Genomic DNA, 20,756 nt, shown 5'->3' with positions numbered 1-20,756 from the left:
TCCAGCTCTTACTATTTCCCAGTTCTTAGCTAAAATTCCATTCACTCTGCCCAACAGTTGCCCATCAGGCTCAGCATCTGCTTTGAAAGTCTGTAGGGCAGAGGCTTTCAGAGACCCTCTCTGGTAGGTTCCTAGTTTGTTTCCTGTTTTCTTCTTCTGGCTTTCAGAAGCCCTCTTTAGAAGGTTCCTAGGTTGTTTCCTGTTTTCTTCTTCTTCTGATGTCCATCCTCTTTGCCTTTCAGGATGGGGATTGAGCATTTTAGTCAGAGTCCCCTCTCTTGATTAGTTTCTTTAGACGCACAGATTTTAGTGGGTTCGTCCCATGTTGTATGTCTATATGAGTGAGTATATACTGTGTGTCTTTTTGCTTCTGGGACAGCTCACTCGGGATGATCCTTTCCAAGTCCCACCATTTACCTGCAAATTTCATGATTTCCTTATTTTTCATTGTTGAGTAATACTCCATTGTATAGATGTACCACAATTTCTGCATCCATTCTTCAGTTGAGGGGCATCTGTGCTGTTTCCAGCTTCTGGCTATTACAAATAAAGCTGCAACAAACATGGTTCAGCAAATGTCCTTTTTGTGTACTTGAGCCTCTTTTGGATATATGCCCAGTAGTGGTATAGCTGGATCTTGAGGAAGCGCTATTCCTAGTTGTCTGAGAAAGCGCCAGATTGATTTCCAGAGTGGGTGTACAAGTTTACATTCCCAACAGCAGTGGAGAAGGGTTCCCCTTTCTCCACAACCTCTCCAGCATGTGTTGTCACTTGAGATTTGATCTTGGCCATTCTGATAGGTGTAAGGTGAAATCTCAGGGTTGTTTTGATTTGTATTTCCCTAATGGCTAATGAGGTTGAGCATTTCTTTAAGTGCTTCTCTGCCATTCGGTATTCCTCTACAGAGAATTCTCTGTTTAGCTCTGTTCCCCATTTTTTAAGTGGATTACTTGGTTTGCTGCTTTTCAGCTTCTTTAGTTCTTTATATATACTGGATATGAGTCCTCTGTTAGATAAAGGGTTGGTGAAGATTCTTTCCCAATCTGTAGGCAGTCGTTTTGTTTTGAGGACGGTGTCCTTTGTTTTGCAGAAGCTTTGCAGTTTCATGAAGTCCCATTTATTGATTGTTGCTCTTAGAGCCTGTGCTGTTGGTGTTCTGTTCAGGAAGTTTTCTCCTGTACCAATGAGTTCTAGGGTATTCCCCACTTTTTTTTCAAGCCGATTTAATGTGTCTGTTTTTATGTTGAGGTCTTTGATCCACTTGGACTTCAGTTTTGTGCAGGGTGATAAGTATGGACCTATTTTATTTTTCTACATGTAGACATCCAGTTGGACCAGCACCATTTGTTGAAGATGCTATCTCTTTTCCATTGTATGGTTTTGGTGTCTTTGTCAAAGATCAAGTGTCCATAAGTGTGTGGGTTTATTTCTGGGTCCTCTTTTCTTTTCCATTGATCCACCAATCTGTTTCTATGCCAGTACCATGCAGTTTTTAAAACTGTTGCTCTATAGTACAGCTTAAGATCAGGGATGGAGATACCTCCAGAAGATCTTTTATTGTAGAGGATTGTTTTAGCAATTCTGGGTTTCTTGTTATTCCATATGAAGTTGAGAATTTTTCTTTCCAGGTCTGTAAAGAATTGTGTTGGTAATTTGATGGGAATTGCATTCGAATCTGTAGATTGCTTTTGGTAAGATGGCCATTTTTACTATGTTAATCCTGCCAAGCCATGAGCATGGGAGATCTTTCCATTTTTCTCATATCTTCTTCTAATTCTTTCTTCAGAGACTTGAATTTTTTTTCATACAAGTCTTTGACTTCCTTGGTTAGGTTTACTCCAAGGTACCTTATGTCATTTGTGGTTATTTTGAAGGGTGTTGTTTCCCTAATTTCTTTCTCGGCCCTTTTGTCTTTTGTATACAGGAGGGCTACTGATTTTTTTTAGTTAATTTTGTATCTGGCCACTTTGCTGAAGGTGTTTATCAGCTGTAAGAGTTTCCTGGTAGAGTTTTTAGGGTCACTCATGTATACTATCATATCATCTGCAAATAGTGATAATTTGACTTCCTTTCCGATTTGTATCCCCTTGATCTCCTTCAACTGTCTTATTGCTCTAGCCAGGACTTCCAGCACTATGTTGAAGAGATATGGAGAGAGTGGGCAGCCTTGTCTTGTCCCTGATTTCAGTGGGATTGCTTTAAGTTTCTCTCTGTTCAGTTGGATGTTGGCTATAGGTTTGTTGTATATCGCCTTTACTATGTTTAGATATGTGCCGTGTATCCCTGATCTCTCTAATACTTTAAACATGAATGGATGTTGGATTTTGTCAAATGCTTTTTCAGCATCTAAGGAGATTATCATGTGGTTTTTTTCTTTCAGTTTGTTAATATGGTAGATCACATTGATGGATTTCCATATATTGAACCCCCCGCTGCATACCTGGGATGAAGCCTACTTGGTCATGGTTGATGATATCTTTGATGTGTTCTTGTATTCGGTTTGCGAGTATTTTGTTGAGTATTTTTGCATCAATGTTCATAAGGGAGATTGGCCTGAAATTTTCTTTTTTTGTTGGGTGTTTGTGAGGTTTAGGTACCAAGGTGACTGTGGCTTCATAGAATGAGTTTGGTAATGTTCCTTCTGTTTCTATTTTGTGGAATAGTTTGAAGAGAATTGGAGTTAGCTCTTTTTTGAATGTCTGGTAGAATTCTGCGCTGAAACTATCAGGTCCTGGGCTTTTTTTGGATGGGAGACTTTCAATGACTGCTTCTATTTCCTTGGGGGATATAGGACTATTTAATTGATTTACCTGGTCCTGATTTAGCTTTGGTAAGTGGAATCGATCAAGCAAATTGTCCATTTTATCTAAATTTTCAAATTTTGTTGCATATCGACTTTTGAAGTAAGTCCTAATTATTGTTTGAATTTCTTCAGTGTCTGTAGTTATGTCCTCCTTTTCATTTCTGATTTTGTTTATTTGGATGGTGTCTCTCTGCCTTTTAGTTAGCTTGGCTAAGGGTTTGTCTCTCTTGTTGATTTTCTCAAAGAACCAGCTCTTGGTTTCATTGATTCTTTGAATTGTTTTATTTGTTTCTAGTTGATTGATTTCAGCCCTGAGTTTGATTAATTCCAGCCATTTACTCCTTTCTGGTGTGTCTGCTTCTTCTTTTTCTAGGGTTTTTAAGTGAGCCATTAAGTTGCTTGAATGTGCTGTCTCAAATTTCTTCTTGAAGGTACTTAGTGATATGAACCTTAGCACTGCCTTCATTGTGTCCCACAAGTTTGTGTATGTTGTGTCTTCATTTTCATTGAGTTCTAGGAAGATTTTAATTTCTTTCTTTATTTCTTCCCTGACCCAGCTGTCTTTTAGTTGCAAGTTGTTCAGTTTCCATGTATGTGTAGGCTTTTTGCTATTTCTGTTGTTATTGGGGTCCAGCTTTATTCTATGGTGATCAGACAGGATACAAGGGATTATTTCAATCTTCTTTTATCTGTTGAGGCTTGCTTTGTGACCAACTATGTGGTCTATTTTGGAGAAGGTTCCATGAGGTGCTGAGAAGAAGGTAAATTCTTTTGTGTTTGGGTGTAAGGTTCTGTAAATGTCTGTTAGGTCCATTTGATTCATGACCTCTGTTAGAGATATTGTTTCTTTATTTAATTTCTGTTTAGTTGACCTGTCCTTTGTTGAGAGTGGGGTGTTGAAGTCTCCCACTATTAGTGTGTGGGGATCTATGTGTGGTTTAAGTTTTATCATTGTTTCTTTCACAAATATGGGTGCCCTTGTATTTGGGGCATAGATGTTCAGGATTGTGATGTCTTCTTGGTGGAATTTTCCCTTGATGAGTATGAAGTGTCCTTCCCCATCTCTTTTGATTAATTTTGGTTGAAAGTCTATTTTATCAGATATTAGAATGGCTACTCTTGCTTGCTTCTTGCATCCATTTGCTTGGAAAGCTGTCTTCCATCCCTTTACCCTCAAGTAATGTCTATCTTTGTGACTTAGGTGTGTTTCTTGTATACAACAGATTGCTGGGCTTTGTTTACGCATCCATTCTGTTAGTCTGCGTCTTTTTATTGGAGAAATAAGTCCATTGATATTGAGAGAGATTAATGACCAGTGGCTGTTAAATCCTTTGACTTTGATGTTGGCTGTGGTCATAAGGTTGTGTGCTTGGTTGCTTTTTGTTTTACTGTAGTGGGGTTATTTTTTTCCTGTGTTTTCTTGGATGTAGCTAGTTTTCTTGGGTTGTATTTTCCCTTCTAGTTTCTTCTGTAATGCTGGATTTGTTTGTAGATATTGTTGAAATTTGTTTTTGTCATTGAATATCTTGTTTTCTCCATGTATGAGTACTGAGACTTTTGCTGGGTATAGTAGCCTGGGCTGACATCTTGTTCTCTTAGGGTCTGCATGATATCTGTCCAGGCCCTCCTGGACAGCTACTTTTTATGCTGCTATAGTTCTTAATAGGACAACCAGACTTCAATTCCAGAGATGAAAGAATGTTTTTACCTTTTAGAGATGTTTAGGGGTTATTAAAGTTTCATATCATGTCAGTTATGCTGGCCTAACCCCAGCCTGGACATTGGGGAAACCTATTTTTCCTAGTCCACTGATAGGGGAAGTCCTCCTCTCCTACTGTCTGACCCTAGCTTATCAAGTCCCATCCAGACTGCCTGGATCCTCTTCCTCTGTGGACTGGTTAGGTGGTTTCCCCAAGGACATGTGATCAAATAGCAGGCAACTGAGTTTATATCAGAGACTGCCTCTGCTCTTCTTACTAGGGAACCCACATGGAGAGACTGAGGTGCCATGCCCTACATCTGTGCAGGGGTTCTAGGTTCTCTCCATGCATGGTACTTGTTTGATGCATCAGATTCTGAAGTCCCCCCCGGCCCAGATTTTATGGCTTTGTTGGTCTCCTTGTGTAGCTCCTGTCTCCTCTTGGTAGCTTCTTATTCTTCCTAGGGGAGAGTGATGGGGTGAAAGACAGAGGGAAGAGGGGGCAGAAGAAGATCAGGGAGGGGAGTACAACCAGGATACTAGGTGAATAAATTGTAATAATAATAACAACAACAACAACAACAACAATAATAATAATAATAGAAAAACAAAAAGATATCTCCATCAAAAAACAAAACCAAACCAAACAAAAAAAAAAAAAACACCCTATTTTGTAGCTAAATGTGTAAGGTTCTATTAGACCACAGCACAGCAAGATTTCTTAGTAGTACTCTTTCTCATAGAGCCACAGGGCTTATTTTTTTATCATCCTTATTTTTGGGGAAAGGTAGTGTACCTAGAAGGTATATAATCTAACAATAGTATGTGTAGCATGGCATCTTTTTTCTTCTTAATCTTGTAGGACGATTTTCACAAAGATGCCAAGGTATGATTATGTGGATCCTGATTTTGAATACACTGATTTGGAAAAACTGGAAAGAAAAATACATCAAGATCACTATGTAGACTATATTAGAAATTCAAGAAATGCACGCCTAAGGAAAGAAGCACAGAGGTAAGATAGTTCCTCAAACAATGTGCCTAAAGGTAAGATTTGATTTTCTTCTTAAATTGATTATTTGAGTTATGTAATTTGTGGAGTACAGCATAATGATTAAATATAATGATCAAATCAGGGTATTTGTCATTGTCATCATGAACAGTTTTATAAGTTTTGATCAATGTAATAATTGAAGATATTTATGAAGTTTAATGGAACAAGTATACAATGAATTTGGGTCCAATCAGGGTAACAAATGCTTGCTTAATTTCCTTGTCATTACCTTGTTTTTCTAACTTCCATACTAATGGCTGTATGTGGTCACTGTATGTAACCCATAATAATGTTTTTTGATTACCATTTCTCCACATCTTTTTAGTATTTGTCATAGTTTCTCATTTTAATAATACCTATTTTACTGACATGAAGTGATAACCTCAGTGATATTTTGATTTTTGTTTTCCTGGTCCCTGAAGACACTGATTAGTCTAAAGTAAATTTGTGGTCTTTCTTTAAGAAATATCTATTCATCTAAGTTGTTTACAGTTTAGTTCAATATTGAGTGACTGTTATTGAATTTTTTGGTGATATGTGCATTCTGCATAAATCTAGTTTCAAATGAATAATTTGCATATTTTACCCATTGTGGATTGTTTCTACTTTTTATTCATTCCTTTGCTTTTCAGAAGCTTCTTTGCTTAATAAAGTCTAATTTGTGCTTTGAGTATTATTTATCAAAAAGGAAATCTAAGTATCTGTTTTTGTCTTAAGTTTAAATCCTATGTTTATTTTTTGATGTTTGTATAAATTATTAGGATACAAATTTTAATCTTTTTGATATCAGATTTATTTCTTCATGCCTTATATTTGTTTTCATTTTGAGTTTTAGTAACATTTCAACATATGTTAAAAGCAAAACATTTAGCTACTTTAGCTGCAGTAACTCTTGCTAACTTTTTATTGGGAGTTGTCTTAGTTAATTTTCTCTAGTGGCAGATCCAAAGGCAAGGATTCACTAAAAGCGTATTCCCAAGACAAAGCTTCGGAGGACATAGGCATCAGAGTACACACATCCGGAGAAGAATTGATGTATTAAAAAAAAAAATTGTACTCAACCCAATGCCAAGATTTTTGAGCATAAATGACATAAATCATTATTTCTTTTTATAATTTTTATTTTTTCATTAATCACAGGTTATTTATTTTGTATCCCAGATGTAGCCCCCTTCCTCATTCCCTCCCAATCACATCCTCCCTCCCTCATCTCCTCACCACCCTTTTCCAAGTCCACTGATAGGGCAGGTCCTCCTCCCCTCCGTCTGACCTTAGCTTATCAGGCATCTTCAGGAGTGGCTGCAATGTTCTCTTCTGTGGAATAGCAAGGCTGTTCCTCCCTTGGGATGAGGGGTGAGGTCAAAGAGGCAGCCATTGAGTTCATGTCAGAAATAGTCCCTGTTTCCCTTACTATGGAACCCACTTGGATACTGAGCTACCATGGGCTACATCTGAGCAGGAGTTCTAGGTTATATCCATACAGGGTCCTTTATTGGAGAAATAGTTTCATAAAAGACCCCTGTACCCAGATATATTTGCAGGCAAATATTTGCAAAAGATCATCCTGAGTGATGTATCCCAGAAACAGAAAGACTCACACGGTAAATGCTCACTTTTAAGTGGGTACTAGACCTATGAGATAGGATAAACATACTAAAATCTGTACATCTGAAGAAGATAAACAAGAAAGAGGACCCAGGGCAAGATGATCATTCCTCACTTAGAAAGACAAATGGGATGGGCATTGGATGTAGGAGAAAACAAGTAACAGGACAGGAGCCTACTGCAGATGGCCTCTGAAAGAGTCTACCTAGCAGTGAATCAAAGTAGATGCTGAGACTCATAACCAAACCTTTGGCAGAGTGCAAGGAATCATATGAAAGAAGGTGGAGTTAATATGATCTGGAGAGGACAGGAGTTCCACAGGGACTATATAAATCATTATTTCTGTCTTGAACTAAAGAGACTTTTCACTTTGATCCAAATTGCTCAGTGATTGTAGTCTGTTTTTTGAGTGTGACAAAGGAATAGGGGTAGCTAAAACTTCCTCTATGAGGTTTTTAAGAAGAGTAGAGGCCATTTAGTGGAGGAAAAAAATCCTTGATTAGTATTCCAATTCATTTAAACAGATACGGATGAGTCTAGAACAGTGTTCCTCATGGAGGGTATTTGCACTTACTACTGTATTTTATGAACAAGTTTTCCTCAGTTACTCATCATAATCATCATCATTATCGACAACAAGAACATCAATATTATATTTATTTTTATAGGGAACTCAGATTTCTCCTTAACAAAGAAGATATAGACATGCAGCCATCATCTAGTCTAAGGTCACCATCACCATCTAAATCACAAATGAAAGAGGAGATACCTTCATTTTTAAAAGCTTCTTCTCTCAGAGGTAAAAGATTGCTAAGCACCAAGAAAATGGAAAGCAGGGAGTCAGAATGTCTGGAAAGAAAGGCATGTGCACTTTTTTCAATTTTGTTATGTCATGAGAATTCTAAAAATGACTCTTACTAATATTGAATGATTAATTTGGAAAAACAGATCACCCGAAGACTTAAATCAAAGCCAACCACTCACCATGAAAAACATGACTGCAGCAAAGTTTTGACACCAAAGCAAATTCATCAAGTAATTGTTGGTAAGATTATGCATAAATCTACTACAGTCTTTGTGTATGTGTGCTGATTGTTTTATTTTATACAATATATTTGATCACTACCCACTCAATACACTACCCAATACCCACTCAATCCAGATTCTACATACATCTCTATCCACAAATTATAAATTATATTCTCCCCCATTCTCAAAAGCAGATATTATTAAGATGGTAGAACTGAAAGACCATGGTTCATTTTACCTCACAGCAGGAATTATACACCTGTTCTTGGAAAGTTGTGTCATTGTGAGAGCTTTTGCCTCAATTCCTAAGTTGTGAAACCCTACTAGAACTAAAGACACATGAGGATTAATTTTAGGTGATAGGTCTGTGCTCAGGTGACAGGGTAACTGATTATAGTCCTAGATTTAGACCAAGAAAGATTGTCTTAGCAGCAACCCCAATCCTATTTTAGACTTATATTTGTCATCAAGATCGACTGTACAACATGGTAGCTATCATTAAAAAGATAATGCATACATGAATATTACTGAGAGTAGACATTTTAACTTTTTTAGCTGACAGCTGAAAAGTGCACAAGCTAATCCATATGTTAATTACCATTATTTACTATTTCACAGTGTAGACATAGGTAAAACATGATACCATAGGATAAAATATGTAAGGAAAAATGTGATATATTGATAAAATAGAACATAATTAAAGATTAAAAAGGTATTTTGATATTTGCTGCTAAAGGAATCCATTTGGAAGACAATGAAATAAATCAAGCAGACCAATATGAATGCCACATTACCTTGTTTTTATCTGGAATTAAAAGAAGCACTTGAAATATAAAAGCAAAAAATAAACTAGCTGTTACCAGGATTTGTATGAGATAGAAGACAAAACAGGGATGTTGGTCACAGGATACAAATTCCATTTAGTATAAGTTCTGGAAAGCTATTGTAAGAGTTTAGCACTGTTACTACAGTTAATAACAAAGTTTTCTATAATTGAAAATCAGTAGTGATACAAACGTATGTCCTGTGTGAGGTGACAGAATTTTTTAATTAATGCATTTATTTTTTATTACAGTTTATTATTTTTGTATCCCAGCTATAGCACCCTTCTTCATTCCCTCCCTATCCCACCTTAACTTCTTTATCTCCTCCCATGTTTCTCTCCAAGTCCATTGATAGGACAGGTCATCCTCTTGATCCCTCTGAGCCTAGTGTATCAGAACAGCAACAGCATAGGCTCTAAGATCAACAATCAATAAATGGGACCTCATGAAACTGACAAGCTTCTGTAAAGCAATATATACTGTCATCAGAACAAAACAATTCCAGACTACAGACTGGAATAGGATCTTCAGGAATCCTATATCTGACAGAGGGCTAATATCCAGAATATACAAAGAACTCAAGAAATAAAGCACCAAAACAAGTAATCCAGTTTAAAATGGTGTACGGAGCTAAACAGAGAATTTTCAATAGAGGAATATAGAATGGCAGAAAAAAAAAAAAAACACTTAAAGAAATGCTCAGTGTCCTTAGTCATCAGGGAAATGCAAATAAAAACAACTCTGAGATTTCATTTTACACCCATCAGAATGGCTAAGATTAAAAAATCAAGTGAGAATAAATGCTGGACAGGTTGTGGAGAAAGGGGAGCCCTCCTCAGCTGCTGGCGGGAAAGTAACTTGTACACCCACTTTGGAAATCAATCTGTCTCTTTCTCAGACAATTAGGAATAGTGCTTCCTCAAGATCCAGCTATACCATCCCTAGGCATATATCCAAAATATGCCCAAGTATATAACGAGTTTACAGAAATTTTAATTAGATGTATTTAATCCTATCACAGTTTATTTATATATGAGAAAATATACTGCTTATTGTAAATGGCTACAAACGTTGTCAGTTTTATCTTTAAAAAGCCTGGCATATAGATCAAAAAGCAGATATTTTATAGAGGGATAGATGTATATATGAAAATATCCTTTGGAAAACTAAAATGTTTCACTTTTTAAATTTTGTATTTATTATTTACTAAAATTTATACATTTTGTATCCCGGCTATGGCCCCATCCCTGTCTCCTCCCAATGCCACCCTCCTCTCTTCTCCCACTATGCCCCTCTCCTAGTCCACTAATAGGGGAGGTCCTCCTCCCCTTCTATGGGACCCAGGCTCATCAGGTTACATCAAGGCTGGCTGTATCATCTTCCTCTGTGGCCAGCGATGGCTAACGCCCCCAGGAGGAGGCAATCAAAGAGCCCCCCACTGAGTTTGTGTCAGAGGCAGCCCTCCCCCACCCCTTACTAGGGAACCCACTTGTAAACTGAGCTGCCAATGGGCTTCCTTTGAACAAGGGTTCTAGGTCCTCTCTATGCATGGTTCTTAATTGGTGTATCCATTTCTGCAGGACTACCTGGGCCCACTATTTTGACTGTTTTTTATCCTTGTGGAGTTCCTGTCCCCTTCATGTCATTTTTCTTCCTCTTAATTCATAAAGATTCCAGCACTCTGCCCAAAATTTGGCTGTGAGTATGAGTATCTCCTTTGATACCCTGGTGGTTAGAGTCTTTCAGAGGTCCTCTGTGGCACACTGCTGTCCTGTTCCCTATTTTCTCCTACTTCAGATATCTGTCCTATTTGCCCTTCTAATTGAGAATTAAGCATCTTCCCTAGGGTCCTCCCTGCTGTTTAACTCCTTTAGGACTATAGATTTTAGTATATTTATCCTATATTTTATGGTAATATCCCCTTATAAGTGAATGTTTATACCATGTGTGATTTTTCTGCTTCTGGGTAACCTCACTCAGGACAATCTTTCCTAGTGCCCACCATTCACCTGCAAATTTCATGGTTTCCTTGTTTTTAATTGCTGAGTAGTATTCCACTGTGTAAATGTACCACACTTTCTGAATCCATTCTTCCGTTAAGGGACATCTATGTTGTTTTCAGATTCTGGTTGTTACAAATGAAGCTACTATGAACATAGTTGAGCAAATGTCCTTATTGAATGAATTTGTATCTTTTAGGTATATGCCTAGGAGTGGTATAGCTGGATCTTGAGGTAGCACTATTCCTAATTGTATGAGAAAGCAACAGAATGATTTCCAAAGTGGCTGTAGAAGTTACTTTCTCACCAGCAATGGAGGAGGGTTCCTCTTTCTGCACATCCTCTTCAGCATGCATTGTCACTTGAGTTTTTGATCTTAGCCATTCTGATAGGGGTAAGATGCAATCTCAGTGTCGTTTTGATTTGTATATCCCTGATGACTAAGGACATTGAGCATTTCTTCAAGCATTTCTCTGCCATTCAATATTCCTCTATTGAGGATTCTGTTTATCCCTTCACCCCATTTTTTAAATTGGATTACTTGATTTGTTGCTTTTTAACTTCTTTAGTTCTTTATAAATTCTGGATATAAGTCCTCTGTCAGATATAGGGTTGCTGAAGATCCTTTCCTAGTTGTAGGCTGGCGTTTTGTCCTGATGACAGTGTCTTTTGCTTTACAGAAGCTTTTCAGTTTCATAGGATCCCATTTATTGGTTGCTGAATTTAGAGCTTGTGCTGTTGGTGTTCTGTTCTGGAAGTTGTCTCCTGTGTCAATGAGTTCTAGGCTCTTCCCCACTTTTTCCTCTAACCAATTTAGAGTGATGGTTTTATGTTAAGGTCTTTGATCCACTTGTACATTATTATTGTGGATATATATATGGATTTATTTGCATTTTCTACCTGTAAACATCCAGTTAAACCAGCACCATTTGTTGAAGATTTTGTCTTTTTTTTAATTGTATGGTTTTGGCTTCTTTGTCAAAAACAAGTATCCATATGTGTGTGGGTTTATTTCTGGATTGTCTTTAGATTTCATTGATCAACCATTATGATTCTGTGCCAGTTCCATGAAAGTTTTATTACTCTTGCTCTGTAGTACAACTTGAGACTAGGGATGGAGATACCTCCAACCAATCTCTTGTTGTGCAGTATTGTTTTAGCAATTATGTATTTTTTGTTTGTTTTTCTGTATGAAATTGAGGTTTTTTTCTTTCAAGGTCTATAAAGAATTGTGTTGGTATTTTGATGGTATTAGCATTGAATATGTAGGTTGCTTTTGGCAGGATGGCCATTTTAAGTAAGTAAGTTAATTCTACTGATCCATGAGCATGGGAGATCTGTCCATCTTCTGATGTATTCTTCAATTCATTTCTTCAGAGACTTGAAGTTTTTTTTTTTTTTCAAACAGGTCTTTCATTAGCTTTGTCAGAGTCACACCAAGGTACTTTATGTTATTAGTGGCTATTGTGAAGGTGTAGTTTTCCTAATTTCATTCTCATCCCTTGTGTCTTTCTTATATAAGAGAGCTACTGTTTTTTTGTTTTGTTTTGTTTTTTTTAGTTATTTTTATATCCAGCCCCTTTACTGAAGGTGTTTATCTACTGAAAGGGCTTTTTGTTTGAATTTTTGGGGTCACTCAGGTATACTATCATATTGTCTGCAAATAGTGATACTTTGACTTCTTCCTTTCTGATTTGTATCCCCTTGCTCTTCTTTAACTGTTTTATTGCTCTACCTAGGTCTTCAAGTAGAGGAGATATGGAGAGAGTAGGCATCCTTCCCTTGTCCATGATTTCAATGGGACTGATTTAAGTTTCTCTCCGTTTAGCTTGATGTTGGCAATAGGCTTACCATATGTTGTCTTTATAATATTTAGGTAAGTGCTTTGTATCTTTGGTGTCTCCAAGGCTTTAAACATGAATGAGTATTGGATTTTGTCAAATGATTTTTCAGTATCTAAGGAGATGATCATGTGGTTTTTCTCCTTAAGTTTGTTTATATGGTGGATTACATTGATGGATTTCCATATATTGAACCACGCTTGCATGCCTGGGATGAAGCCTACTTGGTCATGGTAGATGATATCTTTGATGTGTTCTTGGATTCGGTTTGCAAGTATTTTATTGAGTATTTTTGCATCAATGTTCATAAGAGAGATAGATTTGAGGTTCTCTTTTATGGTTGGGTCTTTGTGAGGTTCAGGTATCAAGGTAACTGTGGCTTCATAGAACGAGTTTGGTCATGTTCCTTCTGTTTCTATTTTGTGGAATAATTTGAAGAGAATTGGAGTTAGCACTTCTTTGCAGGTCTGGTAGGATTCTGCACTGAAAACATCTGGCCCTGATTTTTTTTTTTTTTTTTTTTTTTTTTGGCAGGGAGACTTGCTAACTGCTTCTGTTTCCTTAGGGATATAGGATTGTTGAGTCTAATTACCTGACCTTGGCTTAACCTTGGTAAGAATTGATCAAGAATATTGTCCATTTCATTCAGAGTTTTAAATTTTGTAGCATATAGGCTTTTGAAGTAAGACCTAATGCTTCTTTTAATTTCCTCTGGGTGTTTTGTTATGCGCCCCCCCCCTTAGTTTCTAATTTTGCTGATTCGGATAGTTTCTCTTTTCCTTTTAGTTAGTTTGACCAAAAGTTTGTTATTAATGTTAGCACTGTGTTTGATTTTCCCAGCTATAGACTCCTCTTTGCTGTGTCTGCTTCATTTTTTTCTATGACTTTCAGCTGTGCTTTTAAGTTGCTTGGATGAAATGTCTCAAACTTCTTTCTGGAGGCACTTAGTGCTATGAACTTTCATCTTAGCACTGCTTTCACTGTATCCCATAAGTTCGGGTAAGTGTTGATTCATTTTCATTGAATTTTAGGACTTCTTTTAATTTCTTTTTTTTTTTTATTTCTTTCCTGACTCAGTTGTCATTGAGTAGAGTTGTTTAGTTTCCATGCATGTGTAGGCTTTTTGTTATTTCTGTTGTTGAGGTCTAGTTTTAGGCCATGATGTTCTGATAGGATACATGGGATTATTTCCATCTTCTTGTATCTGTTGCAGCTTGTTTTGTGCCCTAGTATATGGCCGATTTTTGAGAAGGTTCTGGGAGGTGCTGAAAAAAGGTATTCTCTTTTGATTTTGTGTGAAAAGTTCTGTAGAAATCTATTAGGTCCTTTTGATTTAGGTCCTCTGTAAGTGTCACTATTTTCCAATTTAGCCTTTCCTATATAATTTGTCCCTTGGTGAGAGTGGAGTGTTGAAATTTCCCCCTATTAAGTTATTGGGATCAACATGTAATTTGAATTTTAATAATGTTTGATTTACTAGTGCTGGTGCTCTTTTATTTGGGGCATTTATGTTCAGGATTGTGATATCCTCCTGATTTTTCCTTTAATGAGAATAAATTGTTCCTCCTCACTTTTTTTTTTTTGATTAATTTTGTTTGAAAGTCTACTTTATTAGATATTAGGATAGAAACTATCTCCAGCTTGTTTTCTGGGTCTCTTTGCTTAAAGATATCCTTTTCCAGCTCTTTACTCTTAGTATCTTTGTTGCAGAGGTATGTTTCTTGGATGCAGCAGAATGTTGGATCCTATTTCTACAACTGATGTGTTAGTCTATGTCATTTTTTTGAGAGTTGAGTCCATTGATGTTGATAGATAATAGTGAGAAAATAATATTAGTTCCTTTTATTGTGTTGTTGGTGATAGTGTGTTGTATGCTTGTTTTCTTTTGATTTTTTTGTTTTGTAGTTATCTATGTACTGTGTATTCTTCGGTGTAGTTGATTTTGTTAGATTGTAGTAGGGCTAGGTTGCTGTGGTGATATTGTTTAAGTTTAGTTTTGTCATGGAATATCTTGTTTTCTCCATCTATGTTGATTGAAATCTTTGCTGGGTATAGTATTCTGGCTTGACATCTGTGTTCTCTTATAGTCTACATGACATCTGCTCAGGCCTTTCTGGCTTTCATAGTTTCTGTTGGGAAGTCTGGGGTGATTTTAATAGGTCTACCTTTGTAAGTTACTTGGCCTTTTTCTCTGATGCTTTTAATGTTTTTATTTGTTTGTTTGTTTGTTTTGTTTTATGTAGATTTAGTGTTTTGACAATTATGGAATGTGAGGAGTTTCTTTTCTGGTCTAGTCTACTGGTATTCTGAAAGCCTCCTGTACGTTTAAGGACATCTCTTTTAAAATGGGAAAATGTTCTTTTCTGATTTTCTTGAAATTATTTTCTGGACCCTGGAGCCTGGAATCTTCTTTTTTTGTCTATTCCTGTTATTCTTAGATTTTGTCTTTCAATGGTGTCCTTGATTTCTTGGATGTTTTGTGTTTGGGACTTTCCTGATTTTATTTTTTATTTGAGAGATGTATCAATTCATGCAATTGTATCTTCTGTGCCTTCAATATCTTATGTTCTGTTTGTGAGGTTTACCTTTGTGCATCCTGATTGCTTCTCTAATTTCTCCATCTCCAAGTTTCTCTCTCTTTTTTTGTTATCTTTATTGATTCTAATTCTGTTCTCATTTCTTGCACCATTTACTTGATGTGATTGAATTTGGATTCCTATCTTTCCATGATGGCATCAATTTTTTTTTATTGTTTCCTCTTCATGTGCCTCTATTTATGTGGCCATATTTGTCTCTATTTCTTTGAGAGCTTTGTTTATTTCCTCTTTATGTACTCTAATAACTGGACACTCATAGATTTAAAATAATTTTCCTTTTTTTATGATAAATTAAAATATCTATTTTTTTTGGTGGTTGCTGGTGAAGCCATGATATCCTGATTTTTGTTGGATGTGTTCTTACACTGGCCTGTAGCCATCTGATGTTCCGTAGTCTTTGCTGTTTGTTCCTGGAGCTTGTATTGCAGACTGGGTCTATCTCTGGAGTGTGGATTATTCTTCAGGAAGAGAGGATAGGTCTACTGGTTTAAGAGTGGGTTTTGTTGTTCCATATGTAGCTAAGGGAAGAAGGTCACAGGTGCATGTGCGCAAGTGCAGTAGTGTGTATGGAAGTCTGTCTGCCTGAAAAGGTGGAATGTGAGGGAGGAATGTTAGCTCAGGTGGTGGTACAGGCTCAGCAGGTACAGTTTGCATACACAAGTGTCTTGAATGTCTCAGTGGCCCACAGACCTGTTGTGGTATTTTGTTTCAAGTGTTCAGATCTGTTTAGGATGCACCATCTTTGCTCCAAGAATTATTTCCGGGAATTGTTTCCCTGGACTACACTAGGAGACCCACAGAACAGGAACTTTAATGTTAACAGTGCTGTCCTGTGGATATTAATGTTGCCCACAGTGGGGGTGTGAGTGGGAAGGATCTGATGTCTAGTGATGTAGAGGGACCTGGGATATGAGGTTCTGTATGCACTCTCTCAAAGATGCACTCACTTGCAGGAGTGTGTGGAAAGCACAGGAGGCCCACAGTTTTCTACTCTAATGTTTGGGTCCCTTGTTTGGCCATTAGAGTAAGTAGGCCCCTTACCTGGGGTTATGTGCTTGGTGCTGCTGGAGCAAGTGAAGGTGCAGCTGAGAATGCAGGTGGTCAATAGTTTACCACTCTCAGACCCCAGACACAGGGGTCCTGGATCCAATCTGTCTGTCCCAGCTCTGGGGTTGTCTGGACTCAACAGGACATCCACTCACCAGTTTTGCAGTTTTTGCTCCTCTGTCCTTCAGAAATTGTGGGCACTAGTCACTGCCTTATTGGAATCCTAAAATCTTTCAGTTTTGAAAATCATATTTGACAAAACATATAAGAATTCAAGAAAAGCAAACCAGATAGACATCAGAAGAGGGAGAAAACAGGGAACGGGACAGGAGCTTACCACAGAGGGCCTCTGAAAAACTCTGCACAGCAAGGTATTGAAGTAGATACTGAGACTCATAACAAAATTTAGGAAGAGTGATGAGAGAGATAGAAAGACCTGGAGGGGTCAGGACCTCCACAAGGAGAGCAAGAGATCCAAAAAATCTGGTCCCAGAGGTCTTTTCTGAGACTGGTACTCCAACCAAGGATCATGAGTGGAGATAACCTAGAACCCCTGCATGGATGTAGCCCATGGCAGCTCAGGTTCTAATTTGGTTCCCTAGTAAGGGGAACAGGGACTGTCTCTGACATGATCTCAGTGGCTAGCTCTTTGACTACCTTTCCTGATTGGATGTTGCAGCCTTACCAGGCCACAGAGGAAAACAATATAGCCAGTGCTGATGAGACATGATAGGATATGGTCAGAAGGAAGAGGAAGAGGGCCTTTCCTATCTTTGGACTTGGGTGTTGAAATGGAAAGAGAAGAGAGAGGAAAGCCGGGTTTGGGAAAGGGCTATAGCTGTGAAAGACAATGATAAATTGTAATAAATAATAAACTAAATAAAAATTATTCAGTGATTAATCAAAATTATTTCTTTAAAGATACTGGTAGGAGAGCAAAAAACATACATTGACTAAAATGAACTGTTACAAACTATCAGTAATTTACTTTTCACTAGAATATGTAATAAAACTTAAGAAAGCAAGTATATTTTAATAAATAGGCTGGAAAATTAAACAGATAGTTAATTAATGAACATCCATCATTGTCGTATTAGCATATTAGATATTGTTAGTTCTTAAGGACATACAAACTTAAACCAAAATGTGAAACTACTATAAATTTAGTACATGGTTAAAGTTAAACCATGAAGCAAAACCATCTCATCATTTATTTTTTTCTCAATGAAAGAAAGAACCTGATACTCTTATATTGTATACTACTAGTGTGGATAAAACTGTTTTAAATAGCTTTATGGCTCCTTATATATTTACACACTAACCACAAAATTCTTTCATTTTATTCCTAAGTATTTATCCAAGAGATATGAAGTTGTATGCTCAAATCAATATTGCTATCAAATATATACAGTTGCTTTCTAAAAAAGCTAATAAATAGAAAGTAAATATGAATGGTCAGGTCAGTAAACTAACACAATTAAGACATATACATAAGGGAATATGTTCTAATTTTATTTTGGTTGTTGTGGTTAAAATACTTTGAGGAAAAGCAATCTAGGAGAGAAATCTATTTTAACTCAAAATTACAGAACACGGTTGATTATTGTGGAAAAGTCAGGTTGGCAGGAGCTCAAGATAGCTAGTCATATCCACAGTAAAGAGCAGAGATTATTTAATGAATATATGCTTTACTGTTCAGCTTACTTTTCCATACTCTTATTTATTCCACAACTTCAAACGCACATATGGTTCCACCCATAATAGGCTTGGTCTTCCTATACTGATTAAGGTGATCATGAAGTTCCCTACCTATGTAGGACTTCCATGGAGGAAGGGGGACACCAGTTCATCTGTAAAACCCTCAACCCAAATTTTGTCTTACCTACAAGAAGTATATGGATAAAGATGGAGCAGAGATTTATGGTATATACTCAATTTTAAGCAGATATTAGCTATATAATGCAGCACAACCATGTTACAAAGCACAGACCTAAATTAGCTAAATAAAAGGAGGACCCTAGGGAGGATGTTTCATTCTCATTCAGAAGGGCAAATAGATAGACAGTGGAAGTGGGTGAAGAGAAGAAACAGCATGGGAGCCTACCATGGATGTCCTCTGAAAAACTCCACCCAGTAGAGTATTGAAACAGATGCTGAGACTCACAGCCAAACTTTGGGCAGAGCACAGGGAGTCTTATGGAAGAGTGGGGGGATAGAAGGACAAGAGGGGAGCTCCACAAAAAGACCAACAGAGCAAACAAATCTGGGCGCAGGGTGGGCCTGCAGACACTGAGGTACCAACCAAGGACAATGCATGGACAGAACCTAGACCCCCTGCTCAGATGTAGCTGATAGGTAACTTTGTCTCCATGTGGGTTCTCTAGTAAAGGGAGCAGTGCCTGTCTCTGATGTGGACTCTGTTGCTTGCTCTTCAGTCACTTCTTCCTAGCAGAGTAGCCTTGCCAGGCCATGAAGGATAAAGATGCAGGCAGTCCTGATGGGACTTGATAGTTTAGGGTCAGATGGTAGGGAAGGTAGGGCTCCCTCTGTCTGTGTATTAGTGGAGAGGTTAGGCAGGGAGAGGGAGGGATGGTAGGATCCATGAGAAGAGGAAGGTGGCTACAATTGGACTGAACATTGACTCAATTAAAAAAAATAACCCTAATAAAAAATGAGGGAATGGCAAACCAATGACTGGCCCAACTTGAGACCCACCCCACAGGAGAAAGCCAACCCTGAAAATTGGTATTTTTCTTTTAATGAATTATGCATAGGTAAGCAAAATACATGTATTTATAGAAGTAGACATTGGTGAAAGTTTGTAGATCAAAGTGTTGATAGGAATTTTATTGTGCTTATCATTTTACCATAAATTTTCATACTAAAATATATTCATATTGAACATGAAGCAATAATCTCTAAGTATGAAACATTGGTCATCTAGATAAAAGCAGAGCTATTCATGTCTGATATTATAATAAATCATTTTGTGATATTATACTAACCAGTTTGTGTTAAATTTTTTTTAATTTAACTTACTTACCAAAACAAATTTTGAAGGCTTAGGAAATAAGGGACCATCTTTGCAATAATTTTACTTAATAACTTACTTTGATTATTTCAGGACCATCTGTACTTAATTTTGGTAATGTTTGTGTGGAATCTACAAATACTCAGCTACTTCATATTGTTAATATGCTGCCCATGTATGTATTGATCCAGTTAGATAGTGATTTGGAAGAACTTCAGAAAACCAGCCAATTTTCATATGTGATCCCACCTACATCTACTACACATATTTCAATGGTGTTCAAATCTTCTACCAATGGGAAATTCTGGAAGTAAGGTTACTTCTCAGTTTCTGCTTCCTAGAATCATTTCTCATATGTATTAATTTACTTCAATAGTTGTAGCATAGAATGTTTTATCACAAATTACAGAAAGTATATTTTGACATTTTGTACACTTGTATTTTCATATACTTCAGTGATAATCTAATTTCCTCCCATATTTTCAGAAGTAATTACGTATCATAATTTATACCATATATATTTTATATGTATCTGAAGTCTGTAATCACAAATAAATGCATAATTACAAATAGATATGCTTTTAGTTAAATATTGGAGTTTCTACTTTGTTACAGATCATTCACATTTAGAATTAACAATGTAAAGGGTGGACATATCCTCGTATCGGCTGTCATCATGCCTCCAAAACTTGAGATGTCTTCTAATGAGATTGTATTGAGACCACAAACTTTCTTGTTGAAAACATGTTTTCGGGAAACAGTTAGACTTTATAATCATCTGAATCTTCCTGCCCAGTTTGGGTGGCAACCAGTAAATGCACTGAAAGGAATTGCATTTACTGTTCGTCCAGCCAAAGGTAATAGTTTTTTTCTTTTGTTTTGTTTTATTTAGAAATTCGTTCATTCAGTCATGTATTTAGGCATTAATTATTTATTGAGCATGTTCTTTGTACTTATGTAAAGAGCATAGACATAAACTATAATATATCATCAGGCATATTTATTCTTATATATCTAAATAGGACTTGAAAGTAAGGATCATGTTATGTGATTCTAATAGAAACACATAGTGAGAGGTAGATATGGAGATATAAGTTTAAAGCAGCCTGTCCTGATGAGACCTGATAAGCTGGGTTCCCAGAGAAGGGGACGAGGACCCATCCTATCAGTGCATTAGGGAATGGGCATGGGGGGGGGGAAGAGGGAGAGTGGGTGGGACCAAGAGG

The 20,756-nt window shown here is 37.0% G+C and overlaps 1 protein-coding gene across 1 annotated transcript in view; it reads left to right on the top strand.

Moving 5' to 3' along the window:
* The window catches only part of Cfap47 (cilia and flagella associated protein 47), a 446,261-nt gene that overhangs the window by 40,436 nt on the left and 385,069 nt on the right, over positions 1-20,756 (top strand). The window contains exons 11-15 of the mRNA XM_060374666.1: positions 5,365-5,517; positions 7,830-8,022; positions 8,110-8,206; positions 19,624-19,840; positions 20,146-20,387. Coding sequence (XP_060230649.1) covers positions 5,365-5,517; positions 7,830-8,022; positions 8,110-8,206; positions 19,624-19,840; positions 20,146-20,387 — 902 coding nt within the window. The remainder of the gene's footprint in view (positions 1-5,364; positions 5,518-7,829; positions 8,023-8,109; positions 8,207-19,623; positions 19,841-20,145; positions 20,388-20,756) is intronic.

Source organism: Meriones unguiculatus, chromosome X, assembly GCF_030254825.1.
Source record: "Meriones unguiculatus strain TT.TT164.6M chromosome X, Bangor_MerUng_6.1, whole genome shotgun sequence".
Taxonomy (NCBI): Eukaryota; Metazoa; Chordata; class Mammalia; order Rodentia; family Muridae; genus Meriones; species Meriones unguiculatus.
The sequence above is the reverse complement of the archived record's forward strand: the minus strand, read 5'-3'. Positions and strand labels throughout refer to the sequence as shown.